This window comes from Rousettus aegyptiacus, unplaced genomic scaffold (assembly GCF_014176215.1).
Source record: "Rousettus aegyptiacus isolate mRouAeg1 unplaced genomic scaffold, mRouAeg1.p scaffold_m13_p_16, whole genome shotgun sequence".
Taxonomy (NCBI): domain Eukaryota; kingdom Metazoa; phylum Chordata; class Mammalia; order Chiroptera; family Pteropodidae; genus Rousettus; species Rousettus aegyptiacus.
Genome location: NW_023416291.1, coordinates 50,672,897 through 50,688,069, shown reverse-complemented (window position 1 = coordinate 50,688,069; position 15,173 = coordinate 50,672,897). Strand labels below are relative to the sequence as shown.

Genomic DNA, 15,173 nt, shown 5'->3' with positions numbered 1-15,173 from the left:
ACATGATGAAGCCATTTAATGAACATTTACCGAATGCGTGGAAAGCTCTTCCCCAGGCCGGTGGGTGGGTCCTTTGTGTTTATGTATCTCTCATGTCAAACGTGATCTTCTCAGAGCGCCCTTCCCAGGTCACCACCCAATCTAAAATGGTCTCCCCATTTCCAGCTGTCACTATCCATTGCATTATTCCCCCATTTTAGTATCGTTTAGAGGACTTACCGATATCTAAAATTATTTTACTTATTGTTACTTATTTCTCCTTTCTCTTTCCACCCTCGAGTTCCTCCTGCTCCTAGATTGTAAATCCCGGGAAGCAGGGGCTTCGCCAGCCGCCATCACTGCACGTAACCAGCTCCTGTGAAAACGCCTGGCTTGTTGCAGTCAGTCAGGAAATACTTGTTAAGTAATTGAGTGGACAAATGAGTCTTAGGATTCTGAGAGGAGTTCAAACACGCTTCATCCGCCAGGCTCCTCTCTTGGACTCTGTGCAGATAGGAAGCAAGACACGTTGAGTCCAGAAGTTCTGTCCTGACTTCTAGGAAACTCTAACTAAGTGCATTGCTTAACTGTTGTTATTGTTACCCTGGGTTTGGTACATTTTCAGCCCCCTTCTTCTAGTCACTCTCTTTTCATTTTATTCTGACAGTCTTACGTGTAATTGCTGGTGGGAAGGGGTGACTATAGAATTGGGAAGGAGGGGACATTGGCATCAGGCAGTTTTTGTTCAGTTCCCCTCAGACTTAGTATCCTCAACTCTAAACCAAGGTTAAGAGTTCAGTGATTTGTACGTTTTTTAAGTACTAACTATATTTTAAGCACCGTGTTCGAAGTAGGGGAAAGAGTGATAAAAAAGGCAGACATGTTCCCTTTCGGACTCACCTAGAGAGGGCTGCAGACCGTAAACCAGCAAGTACCGTAAAGCAAGGCCAAGTTCTGTGACGGGCAGTATTCTAGGTGTCGCGCGAGCATCCTAAATAGGCGAACCTCCAGGAGGAGAGTTCAGAGAATTAGCATCCCAGAGGCAAGGGTATTCTTCTAGGAGGAGGGAGCAGTGAAGACCCTGGGGAGAGAGACAAGAGTGTGACATTTTAAATAACCATAAATAGCTCTGTGTATCTCGCACAGAAAATGAGAGGCAGAGGTGTTGGGAGATCAAAGGAGAAGATACTGGTACAGTGGTTAGGGGTAGAAACTTTTTCTTGAGGGTAAAGGGTCTACTAAAAAGACTTTTTGCAGAGCATCGACATGATCAGGGGTGCATTGCTCTACCATCTTAAAAGAGTTTACTCCGGCTGCAACATGGAGAAGAGATTGAAAGGGAAATGAGAGGCTCTTACAGAAGCAAGACGGCGGTCCTGCAGTTGCATGGGCACGAATTGGGATAGTCATTTCAAGTCCCCTCTCTGAGTGTTCCCGCCACAGAGGGCTTCGTTGAGTTTTGAGGTTCCTGTTTTTGCCAAAGGTGAATTGAGACTAACTTCTAGGTTATGGAAGTGAAGCTGTTTATGTCTAAAGACACTTTCAAGTTTTTAGTGCTTGCCCGGGCACACACACACACACAGGCTATATGACACCATAGATTATATTAAAAACCAGTCACGGGTTTTCCTAAGTGTATCTTCATTAATGCTCTTCTGTGTCCCCGGTTTAGACTCGATAAGAAATTAATGTGCATACGCATACACACTTAACATAAAAGATCAGAGAAACAACTTGATGTTTGGGGAAAGTAAAAGCTTAATAGAGTGATAGAATATTAAATGTTGGTGCTAATTTAGGAAAAATGTGTTTTCTAAGAGAGTTACCCCATTGATCATATAAATAAATCTTTGTAGATGACTGAGGAGGTCATGAAAAATGCCGGAACCTTGACAGAAGGGGAGGGTATTAGGAAGGAGTCTTCCTAAGAGGTGATGTGTGTTTGACTGTGTCTTAGTAACTCAGACTATTCATTTGATGATACAGCGTCTAAGGCTTACCAGTCTAAACCAAAAAAAAAAAAAAAAAGAAGAAGGAAGGGAAAGATGAAGGAAAAAGGAAAATTTATGAGACTTCTTGCAATTTATGCAGTGTATTTTTTCTGCTGGCCCTGGGCAGTGAGTAATGCACAGCAAACGTTCAGTCAATTCTTCCACAGTGCCCTCCACACAGAGCTAAAGTGATGAAATTATCTGGTGTGCTCGGGTTGACACATAAAGCCCTTGAAAGTAAACATTACATTAAGTGTCTTATCATCGAAGTCCTTAGAAGTAAATGCTAAAATGAATACCTTTGGCATTGAAGTAAAGGGAAAAACTGATACACTAGACATGTAAAATTAATACCTGTTATTTTTGTTGGTAACAAGAGGGATAACGTATAATTATATTTTTATTTCAAGATTATTGTCTAGCTAAGTTGTAATGCTCTTCACAAGGAAAGTAGAAATTATAATAGTGTTTTAATGAAATGTAGAAATGAACTATTAGAGGTGGGTCAGAGATGTTTAAAATCCAGTAGCTTCTTTTGTGTGTGTGTGCATGTGTGAGCGTGTGTCACATGTATATAAAGTTTTATAGCCAGCGTACCCGTAAGTGATAACTTAGGACACACACAGCTTCACAGCTGAGTCACGACCCGTGGTACATCCATCAAGAGACGTTACGATGTCCTTGTTCGTTGACCACCTCTTGATATAAGTTGTAACAAACACCATTTTCTGTTTAAGATATGTGGAATTAATTACTCCTAAATATTTATTTCAAAAAAAAATACATATTCACATTTAAACACTAGAGAAAAAGTGTTAAATTCACGATCCATTCATATCGAGGGCTCAGAACCCTGCAATGGCTTCCCCTTTCACTCAGAGCAGAATCCGAAATCGGTACCACCGCTTTCCCGCGTGACCTCGCCGTGGAATGTCCCTCTGTCCTGATCCCCTCAGAGCTTGTGCCGAGCTCCTAGCTGTGCTAAAACATGCCAAGGCCAACTCTGCGTCCGGCTTTTCGCTCTCGATGCCCTGCATGTGAAACGCCTGTTTCCCTGTGTGATCGGCAGGGTTCAGCCATGCGCCCCAGTGAATGCGTCTCTACCCGGCTGTTACCCAGGCAGGGATCCGGGCCGTTCGTCCTCTGTGTCCCATGTTTCCCTCTATTAACTTTCCAGCTCCTTATCTTTATGTGATAAGGTCAGTATTTGTTGGATACACCAGCCCACCCCTATTTCCTACCACCACTAGGATCTAAAGTCTGTGGAGTCAAGGATTTTGAGTATATCCAAGCTTCTTTCTAAGGAAATAAAGTTTCGTTAATTCTCATTTTTTAAAAAAGACAATAGCATGAATGTCAATAGAAGTATTTTTTCTCAATCAGTCTATTCAGTGAATTTTTGAGTACTTAAAATCAATTGACTAGGTGTTGTCTAGACTTAATTTCCCGTTTAACCTATTAAGCAGTACTTTTTGAGAACGAATAATTATTTGGAAGCTGTCTATTCTCATATAATATTCATGCCTTTAAATTTGAGTAGATATTAGTATTTTCCAACTCATAGGGCAATGAACATATTTTATATTAGTTTGGTTCATAAAGTACTATGATACCTAGTCGATTTTGTTTTTAAGTTGTATAAATAGCCCAAGAATTTTTCACAAAATGTTTAGTAATTGTATTCCTTTGGCTTAGTGAAATACTAGACTTAACTCAATTTTACACAAAGGTAAATATGAATATAACATAGTTTATAAATATATGAAATGTACATAAAGAATGTATGTAAATAGTACGTGTGTATGTATAAGGGATGTGTGTGTATATATGTATATGTGTGTGTGTGTATATATATATAGTAAAAATGGTATGATTGGACCTATTCTTAGGAAATTAGAGTATAAAAAATAATCTTCTTATCGCAATATCAGTATCATCTCTGAGATCTTCCCAGGCACACTAGCACTGAGTGAGTTTTCAATAAAATGTGTCCGACTGAATAAGTAAAGGAACTCTAATACTTATTTTATCCAAATTACACATGATACCCTGAAGTCAGGAAGTGATCAGAGCCTACCTACTTCTCCCTACGGAATTTAGACTTTCATTGTGGAAGATTTTTCACAAATAGGTCACAAAGATTATTATAGTATTTATATGAGCTAATATAATGCTAGCCATTGTACCAAACCAAACAAACGTCATGGTTCAAACGAAGCGGAAGTTTATTTGCCTTTTGCGTGAAATCCAAAGCAAGAACTCCCCATCTTTTAGTGAACAGTTCCCTTCAGAGCCATAATTCATAGTTTCAGGCCCCTCCATTTTGTAGCTCGGTCGTTTGATCTTTAATGCCAATCTTCTGTTGTCTCCTGACGGAGACTCTCTTGATGCACAGAGAAAGATAATGGCAGGTCTCGTGGAAGATTTTTATAAGTAAGGTGTGAAAATGGCATACATCACTTCTGTGTGTTCATACTCCAAAGGCTTGACCTCAGGTATAGTGACACATGTGACAGTAAAGGATGCTGGGAAATGTAGTCCAGCCGTGTTGCCCCGGGGAGGAGGAGGACATTGGCAGATAGCTGGCCAGTCTTGGCCACGTTAGGGTATTTTAATAGAGACCTAAGTACATTTGCTTTTGGATGCAAGGTAGCTTTTATAACATTAATTAGTTAAAAGTCACTTGTGGATTTATGTTTTTAATTCTGTATAAGGCTTTCTTTCCAAACCAATTGTTTATTTTTGTTCGCAAAGAAGACAACTTTGCATCCTCCGTGGATCTCACAGGAATCTTTTTTCCTTGACTTTTAAACACTTATTTCCCTAACTCCATATTCCCTTGAGCGTTTGTACAGCTGGATAACTAAGCACAGTCCCTTCGGAACTCATCAAAGTTGTTGTCTAATTGGTCACTGAAGCTGTCTTCTGGTATTAGCTACAACTCCCCTGCCTCTCCAGGGACTGCTACATCCATGGCACCAATCCCACCTGGTCCTGGAAAACAAGAGACTGAGAACTCAAGTTTCAGTAGCTAGAATATTATCAGTATTGGTGTATAGATAATCACAAAGTTCGCTAAGAAATATATTGATTGAGTTGGCTTTCGCATTAGCAAATCCATCTATCGTGATATTAGTATAAAGTTTCTTTAAGATTTGTATCGTTTCAGGACAAACAAACAGAGATTCATGGACATGGACAATAGACTAGGGATTACCAAAGGCGGCAGGGAGACGGGATAAAAGGGATCAAATATGTGGTGACGGAAAGAAATCTAACTATGGGCAGTGAACACACAATGCAATATATACACACCTTACTGTTGAAGCGTACACCTGAAACTTACTTAATTTTGTTAACCAATATCACCATAAAAAAAAAAAAAGAAAGAAAGTAAAGGTGTGTACTGTTTAAATTAGGGAAAAGACAGGTTCAAAAATTGGGTTAGAATAGAGCCCCAAATAATAAATATCAAGAGTCAGGGTACAGAGTAAAAAGGGTATAGATTTTGGAGCCTTTTACTTGGTGGCTTTGGACAAGTCTCTCAAGCTGTTAGAGTCTCAGTTTCTTCGGCAGTTAAATTCAGCAGCTTAGAACAAACACATCAAATATTCAGCATGTTGCTTATTACGTAGTACTTGTCCCTGAAATAATGGCATTAATTATTACTAACATATAGAGAAAATCCACAAAGGAATTTAGACTTTAAATAGGTAGAATGCTAACCAAAAGAGGATTTTTAAATTACCTGACTCGGTGCCAGCAGTTGCCATGTGTTTTATTGAAAATTTCTTGGACCGAGTGTGCTCGTAATTTTTTGGAATCCCTTGGAGAAACGTATGCTTTTCAGATTGGTGGTTATTGATGGTTGCAAATAAATTAGAAAAAAAGGGGGGGATTATGTGCTGTGTGTGTGTTTGGGGTGAGACGGAGTGTCTGCCCCTTGAAAACCATCATAAAACTGTGTTTCTTAACAGGCAACAGGGCATTTCATTTGGCCATATTTACACCATAATTAATCAACTGCCTCAATATTACTGTGGAAAATTATATAAAGTTTTATTTTAGGTCCCAGATGAACATTTTCATTATGAAAAGACACAACTTTTTCCGATGACAAACTTTTAGTCATTCTGGGATTACTTGAGAACTGCTCTCGCTATGCCCAGTGTCTTTCTTTAAGGTGATAAAACCGGCTCATTAGATTATAACTAGTCCTGTGTATGTGTGTATGTTATTTTTTTCTGATTGTCAAATGTTAGGGAAGTTACATATTAAGCAAGGTTTTTTCCTGCCAAAATGAGTTGCTTCCGTCTCATGAGGTTCTCTCCATTTATTTTACCTTTTAAAAACAACAACAACAACAACAACTAAATAAAGAAGTACTCTTCAGTAAGGAACACAAAGCAGAAATGACCTCAAGTAGTCCTAGCTTGGAATGCTTGTAAGGGTCACGTGATGGAACCCGTAGAAAGAAGTTCAAGAAGTTTTACAGTTGACGCAGATTTAATAATGATTCCTGGCTATATCATCTCAAAATTGCAAGCATAGGACATTACCATAACTTTTTAAAGATTAGTTTATAAAGTAAATAGTAAATGATTTTGTAGGTAAAGAACCTGCAAGACAAATTGACCGTTTTATCAATAACTGAAAATTTTCAAGTCAACTAATAAATTAATAAATACATTACAGTTTTACTGCTTAAGTGCATGTGCTTCAGGGCCAGACATCCAGAGCTAGGATCTGTCTTTGGCAGCCTTTCACTGTGTGGCCTTGGTGCAAATCACTTAGTATTTCATTTTAAAATGAAATACTAAATAATAATATTCCTGTCTACTCAAGTTGTATGTAGAAATAGCTCAGGGAGTGTCAGATCTAGAACTAGTCATATCTGAAAAGATCAGTGATAAAACAAAAATGGCGTGTGTGCGTGTGCGCACCCAGAGAGAACGTGAATTGCTTTTAAAACACAGCTTGAGTTCTAAAGTGAGTAAGGGAGTAGTGTCTGCAGCTGGATGACTCTGGCCACGAAAGCCCTTTCTGGGAGTGTCGCAATAACCAACCCACTGGCATCTAGTCTTATATGCCAACTACAGCAATTCCGTAGCTGGAACTTGTGTCTTACACAGAGTCTGACATGTGATCATTTAGAGCGAACACACTTCTATAGTGATTGCTGTGTGTCGGGCCCTACTTCAGGTGCTTTAGTCATTCATTTTTCCCTCACAACACAGTTGTCAATAAATGACGAATGAGTAGAAAATGTGGGTGACTGTATTTTCACCAACACCTCAGAGAAGAATAGGAAATGTGTCCAGTAATATATCAACTCTTTCTTTCAGAGATTGAAAATGTGAGCGTAAAGATTACTCACAAAACTCTAGTGATGACGTGGGGGGCACATAGTATTTATTTGGGTAAATTCTTAGTTTTTAGCCACTAAGTGTGATATTTAATTTACTTTAGGTACTGTTAAGATAAACTGCCAGGAATGATTGGATAGATTCCAATAGTCACCCCGAACCTTGTGTGTTCTCTTGTAACTATTGAAATAAAGCGATTCTAAGGTTAGTTGGGAAAATTTTCAGTTAAGTAAAATTCAACTGATGATTGCAGTATTTTTTTGATTTTTGTTTGTTGTTTGTTTTGTTTTGAATTTCCTTTAACTATTTCATTTCTTAGCAATATGATAATGCATTGTGGAACATGAAACTGTTAATTGCCATTACATGTCAGTTGTATACCGATGCTTCCTTGTAGAGCTTGAAAACATGAACATAAAGGTATCTTTTGGGGTTAGGATTGTTTCTATTACATTATCACCACTTTGAGGATTTTTACCAATTCTACAAAGTATTTGCTTAGTTGCATCAGAGATATCAAGGTATTCACACTTGCATTTATGTTCAAAACAGGGTTCATTTATTAGCTAGTAATTTTATAAATGCCAATCATTAGGTTAATTGATAAATGAAAGACTATCAAATTCCTGTTCATATATGAGACAAGTCTTTTGTGTAATACTTCTTGTTGTAGTATCCTTGCTTCTCCCAAAAAAAAGAAAACAAAACAAGATATTATATAATTAATATCCAAATTTAAACGGATTAAGTTTATGCTTTACTCATTTAAGACTTTGATTTAAATATTACCCTTATTGTTTCTTATTTGTCAGTAATGTTTATGGTTAAACTATGATTCAGTCATTTGCCTTACAGTAGTTTATTACAATTGTGATTCACAAGTACTGTATTTTTAGAAATATAGGTTGCTTTATCCAAGAAAATTTCGAACAGTAATATAGTTGTATAATCAAATATTAAAATAAAAATATTTGAATGATAAGAAAAATATCAGTGAAGAGATATCTTTGCTGTGAAATATATTGGTGTTAAGATCAAAATGTATAAAATGTGTTGATTTCCCTGTTAATTTACTCTGAAGTTTAATATGACATTATTTCATGCTCTTCTGGAAAGAACGTAGGAGATAAAAATCCATGTTTGAAAAACCGTGATTTATTTTTCTATTGTAAAAAACACTAATTTTAATGACTTTTGGGTAGTAGAACTTACATTTAGAATTGGAAATGTCTTTTTCATCTTGAGATTCCCTTTGTCTAACAGTGTCTGACATAGGAGATAATCAGTACGTATTTCTAAAATAGAATTGAATTATTAAGCGCGAAAATATTTCTTCTTTTCTCTTTAGGCAGGCTTTACAGTTCTTATCATAGTCACGTGATTCTGGTATTTGTGGTCGCGAGTATGCATAGATGAATAGACATGGTCTATATAGAGGCGAGATCCATGTCTCTGCTATTAGCTGTAGAGGTCTCAGAGCTCATGTTGCTTGCTGCACAGTGAATTCTTAGTCAGGAAGGATGACCAGCTGATGGATACTGAAGAGAAGAGAGTCCTGTGAGATTCGAATAAATAATTGTTTAGTGAGTAAAAATTCATTAGTTACATCTTCATTTGACATATTTATAAGTTAATTTTTAAAAATCATACTGTGTGGCACATATCAACCTTTGAGTGATGTCTATAAAAGATAATCAATAGAAATCAGGCTGTTATTCTGTAATTACATGTATCGATTGATGCCTTTTAAAATCGCCAAGCCATTGAGTAATGTTTCCCCAGTCGCTTTCTTCAGCGAGTGACTGAATTTAAATGGAAATGTAGCTAGGATGATGAAGGCTACTTATGCTGGCTTTGAACACATTATTTTAACATCTGATATTTATTGCTGAACAACATATAAAATCACACTCATTCATGCATCTTTGCAAACGTCTTGTCTTCAAATGTTCCTGAGGAAATCCTGCAAATATTTTACTATCCCACATTGTGAATAAAACATAAATTCTTAATTTAGTGGTATTCGCCTATCTATTCCTTATAGGAAAATTGTTATTCTCCTAAATTTTATCTAATATTTCACAACATCGTCAATTATCATTTTAAAAAAAAACACACTCTTAGTGAGAGATACATCATGTTTGTACTGATTTTACACATTTGAATAAACATCTCACTTCTCTGAGCTCTTCCAACATACGTGTTTTATCTGTTTATTAGGCATCTTATCATACGCGCCCTAATAGATTCATGCTAAAATCTTTCCTTTGGATACCTCGTCTCCCATAAAACGAAAAAAATACTTCTGTGCAGACTATATTAAATATTACTGAACATCATAATCTTTTCATTGAGTCAGGTCTGAATGTGAGATATAAATACATTTTGCCTCTTTGCTTGGAACTTTGAGGTGTCAAAACCCATTGGCCATTGTCCTAAACCTGAATCACCTCCCTTGTGAGGCTTAGTCTAACTGTGGAATAGTGTCTTGTTTTTGGAGAGGGTGAGGGGTGAGGTCAAAGTAAAGGAAAGAATGTCATTTGGGTAAACCCTTACTTCAGTTTTATTTGAACAGTTAGCCTATATATTTATGATTATTCATCAGCTAAATAGGACCAATATGGAGGCAGAAAAGAATCTCAGTATTGCATGGTGTCGGCGTATATTTCGAAATCTCTTGTGTATTATTGGCCAATAGTATAATAAGCGTGATATTATAGTGCCCTTTATTTAATTCAAAAGAATTGATAATGACTTACAAGAGTGCAACATTCTTTTTTCGTTCTATTTTTTAAAAATTTTCCAATTACAGTTATCTACAATATTAGTTTTGGGTGTGACAGTGCAAGGTTCTTAAGGGCAGGGTTTTTTTAGCGTCTTACTAGCACATAGTGAGAGGACAAGGGCTCAGTAAATGCGCAGATGTGTGAGTGCTCCCTTTTCAGCGCATGTTCGTGCCTATGCGGTGGGGGTGGGGGATGGGAAGCCCTTGAAGGGTACCTAGTGAGTCTGTTCAGTAGCGCTATATTTATTCAGGGTTCAACCATGAACAGGTAGAGAACGGTATGTTTGTGTTGTGTGTAAATAGGTAAATGTTCATAACTTTCTCTTAAAGGCTTTTTCTCTCTTTCTTCATAGAGCCTAGTACCGCTGCTTATATGGCAATCCATTTTGTCATTTCTAAGATGCTCATTTTAAAAAATAACCCCTCAACATAATTTAGGCATATGAAAATCTCAAGTCCTTTTTCTTATTTAAGCTGCTGCTTTGCACAAAGTTGCGTTTGCGACGGCTAACAAATAGTAGTGGGCTAATTCGCTCATGAGGACGTAATTGGAAAATTTTAGCTTATTGGATTAAACGCTTACCCAAGTTAATCTTAACCACCAAACCCACCTATCCAAGCATTGCATTTAGAATTATTTGAGGCTCATTCAGTGCTCATAAACTTCAAAAATTTATTTTGTGGTTTTTGGTAAAAAGGGCAATATTTGGTCATTTCTGAATTTTAAAAATGAAGGGTCTTTCCTAATAATAGTTTTGGCTTAAACGATGTGGAGTAGCGTATAATGTAATTGTTAAATGTCTTCCTGGAGTTCTCGATTCAAATTGTAATCTCGGGTTTTCCTGCTCCTTCCATAGCTTCCTGCAGATTTCACAAAACTCCACCTTACTGATAGTCTCCACCCACAGGCCACCCACGTGTCCTCTAGCCATTCAGGATGTAGTATCACTAGTGATTCTGGAAGCAGCAGCCTTTCTGATATCTACCAGGTAAGGAGATGGTTTTTCTTGTCATTCACTTCATGTTCATGTCTTCCAAGAAGTTGTTATGATTATCAATTGACAGAATGTGTAAAGTAAATATGTTGTGTGTGTATTATATGTGCATCCCTGTACATAAAATGTTAATGCTCTTGCTTCGCACAGACATGTAGCATGTTGTGCATTTGTTTTAGGAAGTAGAGCTGCTATCTAATTGTATCAGTGTCTGCTATTGACAGTTATTGGAATATTCGGCAGAGCGGTTACAGTGGAAATGTTTCTCTTGACTTTGTGTTTTGTTCATTTGACTATAAATGTATTAGGTTTATGGCTCTTTTTTGACTCAAACTGTAAGAGAAAACTGCAGGATTATGCTTAAAATAAGTGTTTTTTATTAAAGTCTTGGGTATGACAAAAGGAGGAGATTAATAAGAATGGATCATTGAATTGTTTTTCTTGGATTTTTTTATTACCTGTAAGTGTAGTTTTGTGTTAAAGATAAATTTTTATGATATCGATGAATAGAAAAGAAACTGAAACAAAAGGTCCTTGGGGGGTCTTTAAACACATATTATTAATATAGGATTTTGGATGGTTCCAAACAAAAGAAACAATACTTACTTTACAAAGTGTAATTCTTGGCTTGTTTGGAATTGTGACATAAGATGATGATAAAAGTACCTTTCTTTCTTTAGAAACATATGGTCTTTCAGGATCATTGAGCTGTTTAGGCAGTGCTAAGTTTTCATTTAAAAAAAAAATACTAAAAGTAACTAAACAATGGAACCCTATCAGGGCAAAGTGTATTTAAGTCCTAAATTTAGTAGATCTTAGAAATATATTAGGTACAAACTTTTCTATAGTTCAAAGGTATTGTAGAGAGCTTACTAAGAGTCGATTGCCAGAAATGCAGTTATTTGCAGATTCTCGAATGATTAAGAATTTCTCTATTAGTTTACAACAAGAAATAGAACTAATCTGGCTTTTTAAAGTAATTTTTCAAATTTGCACTTTGCATTAAATATTAACTTAAATCTTTAGAAAGTATATATATATAATTTTAAAGCCTATATATATATAATTTTAAAGCCTATATATATATACACACATATATATAATTTTAAAGCCTATATTGAAATTAAGAAATTGATAATATATAATTAGGAATAGCATAAATATGATAAACAATGCTAGTATTTTATTTCCAATATGTTTTCATACGTTCTACGTATATATATATATGTATGTATGTGTGTATATATATATATGTAAGTATATATGTATGTATGTGTATATATACACATACATACATATATATATATATACTTTGTTTTTTGTGTGTTTTTTTTTTTGAGGGGAAAAAGTCTTTACTGATAAATAAGTTATAGTGAAATAGAGTGATGATTTGACAGGGAATAAAAACTTTCAACAAGACATTAGTCTCTCTCCTCCTGCCTCTAGCTCTTGACTTCCGCCTTCGTACTGGCCCCTTTGGATGAAGAGGTCTCGGTGGGCATGGCGGGCCTCCTCGGGCCCTTGGGGACCTCCGTCTTCCTCGCCATGGTTATGTCTGTAGTTCCTACTCACTTTGTTGTCTCAGTTAAATTAGAATCAGCATTAGCATTCAAAATAACTTTTTAGCCTAAATTTATAGGTGCTATTTGAGTTAAATATGTATGTTTTAAATTCTGCACAAAATTTATTTATATCGAGAGTACTTATTAAACATCTGTCTTAAACATGGACATATGTGTGGGGTATTTAATAAGCAAAACGTTTTTCAGAAATGATTTTTAAGTACTTAATGAGAACACATGTGTAGTAGTTTAGTTCAATGAAGACTTCACTAGAGCTTTATGGCATTTAATATAGTCCCTCAGTTTTTTTCATTTTCTTGATATCTTTTAAAAATGCAAAATAAACTGGTTTTAAGAACTATATTGTTAATAACAATCTATGTAGTCCTATTTGATATAAATAAAAATCATAGCGCTTCCAGTGTCGATTTGAGACTAGTTACTAGTTTTTTTTGAGACTATTACTGTTTAACTGTAATATACATCTACATCTGTTCGGTTGTACATATGGAAGATAAATTAATTTAGGACAGAAGTTATTTGCCTAACTGAATATATAAGCCTTTCTTTTTGTTCCTGAGACAAATAAAAATCAGATACCTTTTCAATGTAAAGTGTCTGTGTGCATATCTTTATTTACAATAAAGTGTTTAAAGAGTAGCATTAATCTTAGTAATAGTGTAGTTTGGAGGAAGCTAGAAAATAGCACGTATTTTGTTTATGTTTATACGCAAATATCTATTTTTAAACATTCATGTTTTGTAATTAGCAAAGCAGAAAACAATTCATCGCTTTATTATATTTAAACGATTTTTTTTTTTTTATGAAGACAGTCTACTGAGAATATTAGGCAAAGTATTATAGTGGGCAAACTTTTTTTGTGTGTTAGTGAGACCAGAGTTTGAGTCCTGGCACAATTACTGGATTTTATTTTGTTTACATAGAACAATTTATTTAATTTCCCTTAGTGTTTTCTCATCTGAAAAGTAGGGGTATTAATCCTAATTTTCTAAATTGATATGAAGATTATTATATATTAAAAAGCATTAAAAGTAGTGCTAGATACACGGTAGTCATTCAGTGTAGGATCACTGTTTTTATATTATTGTAAGAGCCACTTAGCCAGAATTTAATGGGTGTAGTTAGCCTGAGAGAAATTTTTTTACAGTATGTAAGGGGTTGGGGCGTTTAACAATTTTTATTTTTTTGACAAATTCTGCCAACATATATTGCAGGCAAGGCTCACTACTGAGATGAAAACGGCGTCCCCTTGCAAAAGGGACTTTAGATGAAGCCTGCAACAGGCTTTTTTTCCCCCTTATTCAATCCAAGAATAGTTCTGTGAATGGCAAGGTATAACTCCACTTTACTGATGATAAAACCTGTTCCATAGAGATTAAACGACTTTCTTAAGCTTAGTACTGTTCTCCTGTAAACCAGTTAGTGTTCATTAAACTTTAATTTCAGTCTCCAAACATCTCATTATTCATGGGACAACAATATCATAAATTAGTAGATTCCTAAAAAGTTGTATCAAGTTCTATTTAAAATGTATTATTCAAAGGAATTCTATAGTATTTAAAAATAAAAGATATTTATTTTAAATAAAAATCATTTTCCAAGTTACCGGTTTAATGAATGTTATTTTATGAATAGTTTCTTAAAGAATGGAATACACATAACACAGAAAACAGCTTATGACCATTTACACAAATGAGGTGGAGGGTGCAGGTTTGGAGATATTAATCCAATTCACATGGATAGTCTTTTTGTTCTTTTTAAGACCCAGCTAGCATTCATTTAAATGATTTCTTTGGGATGGTATAAAATACATTTTTCATCTCTTACCATATATTAGATGTTTAAAAATTAAAGAGAAACCTTAAGTTTTTAGCTATATTATTAAAAGGGTTTTTCGTTATTATTTCTGTCTCAAGTAGTTCCCCTTCTTCACACTATTACAGATTATGTATATAGAGGACTTATTATAAATTTGAAAATCTAAGATGATGATGAATAATAATCTTCAATGTTGAGATAAAACTGGGGGTGAAAATGTAATCAGAACAAACATTAACAAATTGCCACATTTCTAGACTTCAGAATTAAGGTGGTGATAACAACGTTGGCCTAGTTTCTCCGAGCACGGCCTTGGCCTACCGCGTCACATCAAGTTCTACTTCCGTTTCATTCTAGAATTCGGTGAATTCTGGGTTTAAATTAGGAGATGTGTTTCTGCGTGTGCCACGGTTAATTCTCTGTGCCTCAGCCGCAAGGCCTTACTGCTCTCCCCCCGGAGGACCTCTGGTCGTAATGGTCTTCCCCCAGCAATAGTGTTTAAGGCCATCATTTATAGAGAGATTTTGGAGATAATTAGGTTTTCCATTTTTAGTTAAGTCTTCATTAGGTATTTTGTCTTCACTTATTTTCGCCTTAGATTTGTCTTATAATGTATGTATTTTAGTTCAGGGAATTGCACCTAACAAACTGAAAAG

General features: G+C 35.6%; 1 protein-coding gene across 12 annotated transcripts in view; it reads left to right on the top strand.

The window, feature by feature from the left end:
* RAPGEF2 (Rap guanine nucleotide exchange factor 2) overlaps nt 1-15,173 on the top strand; it is a 181,061-nt gene that overhangs the window by 130,688 nt on the left and 35,200 nt on the right. For all 12 annotated transcript variants that reach the window (XM_036233997.1, XM_036233992.1, XM_036233993.1 and 9 more), the window contains one exon: nt 10,979-11,110. In XM_036233997.1, the coding sequence (XP_036089890.1) occupies nt 10,979-11,110 (132 nt within the window). The remainder of the gene's footprint in view (nt 1-10,978; nt 11,111-15,173) is intronic.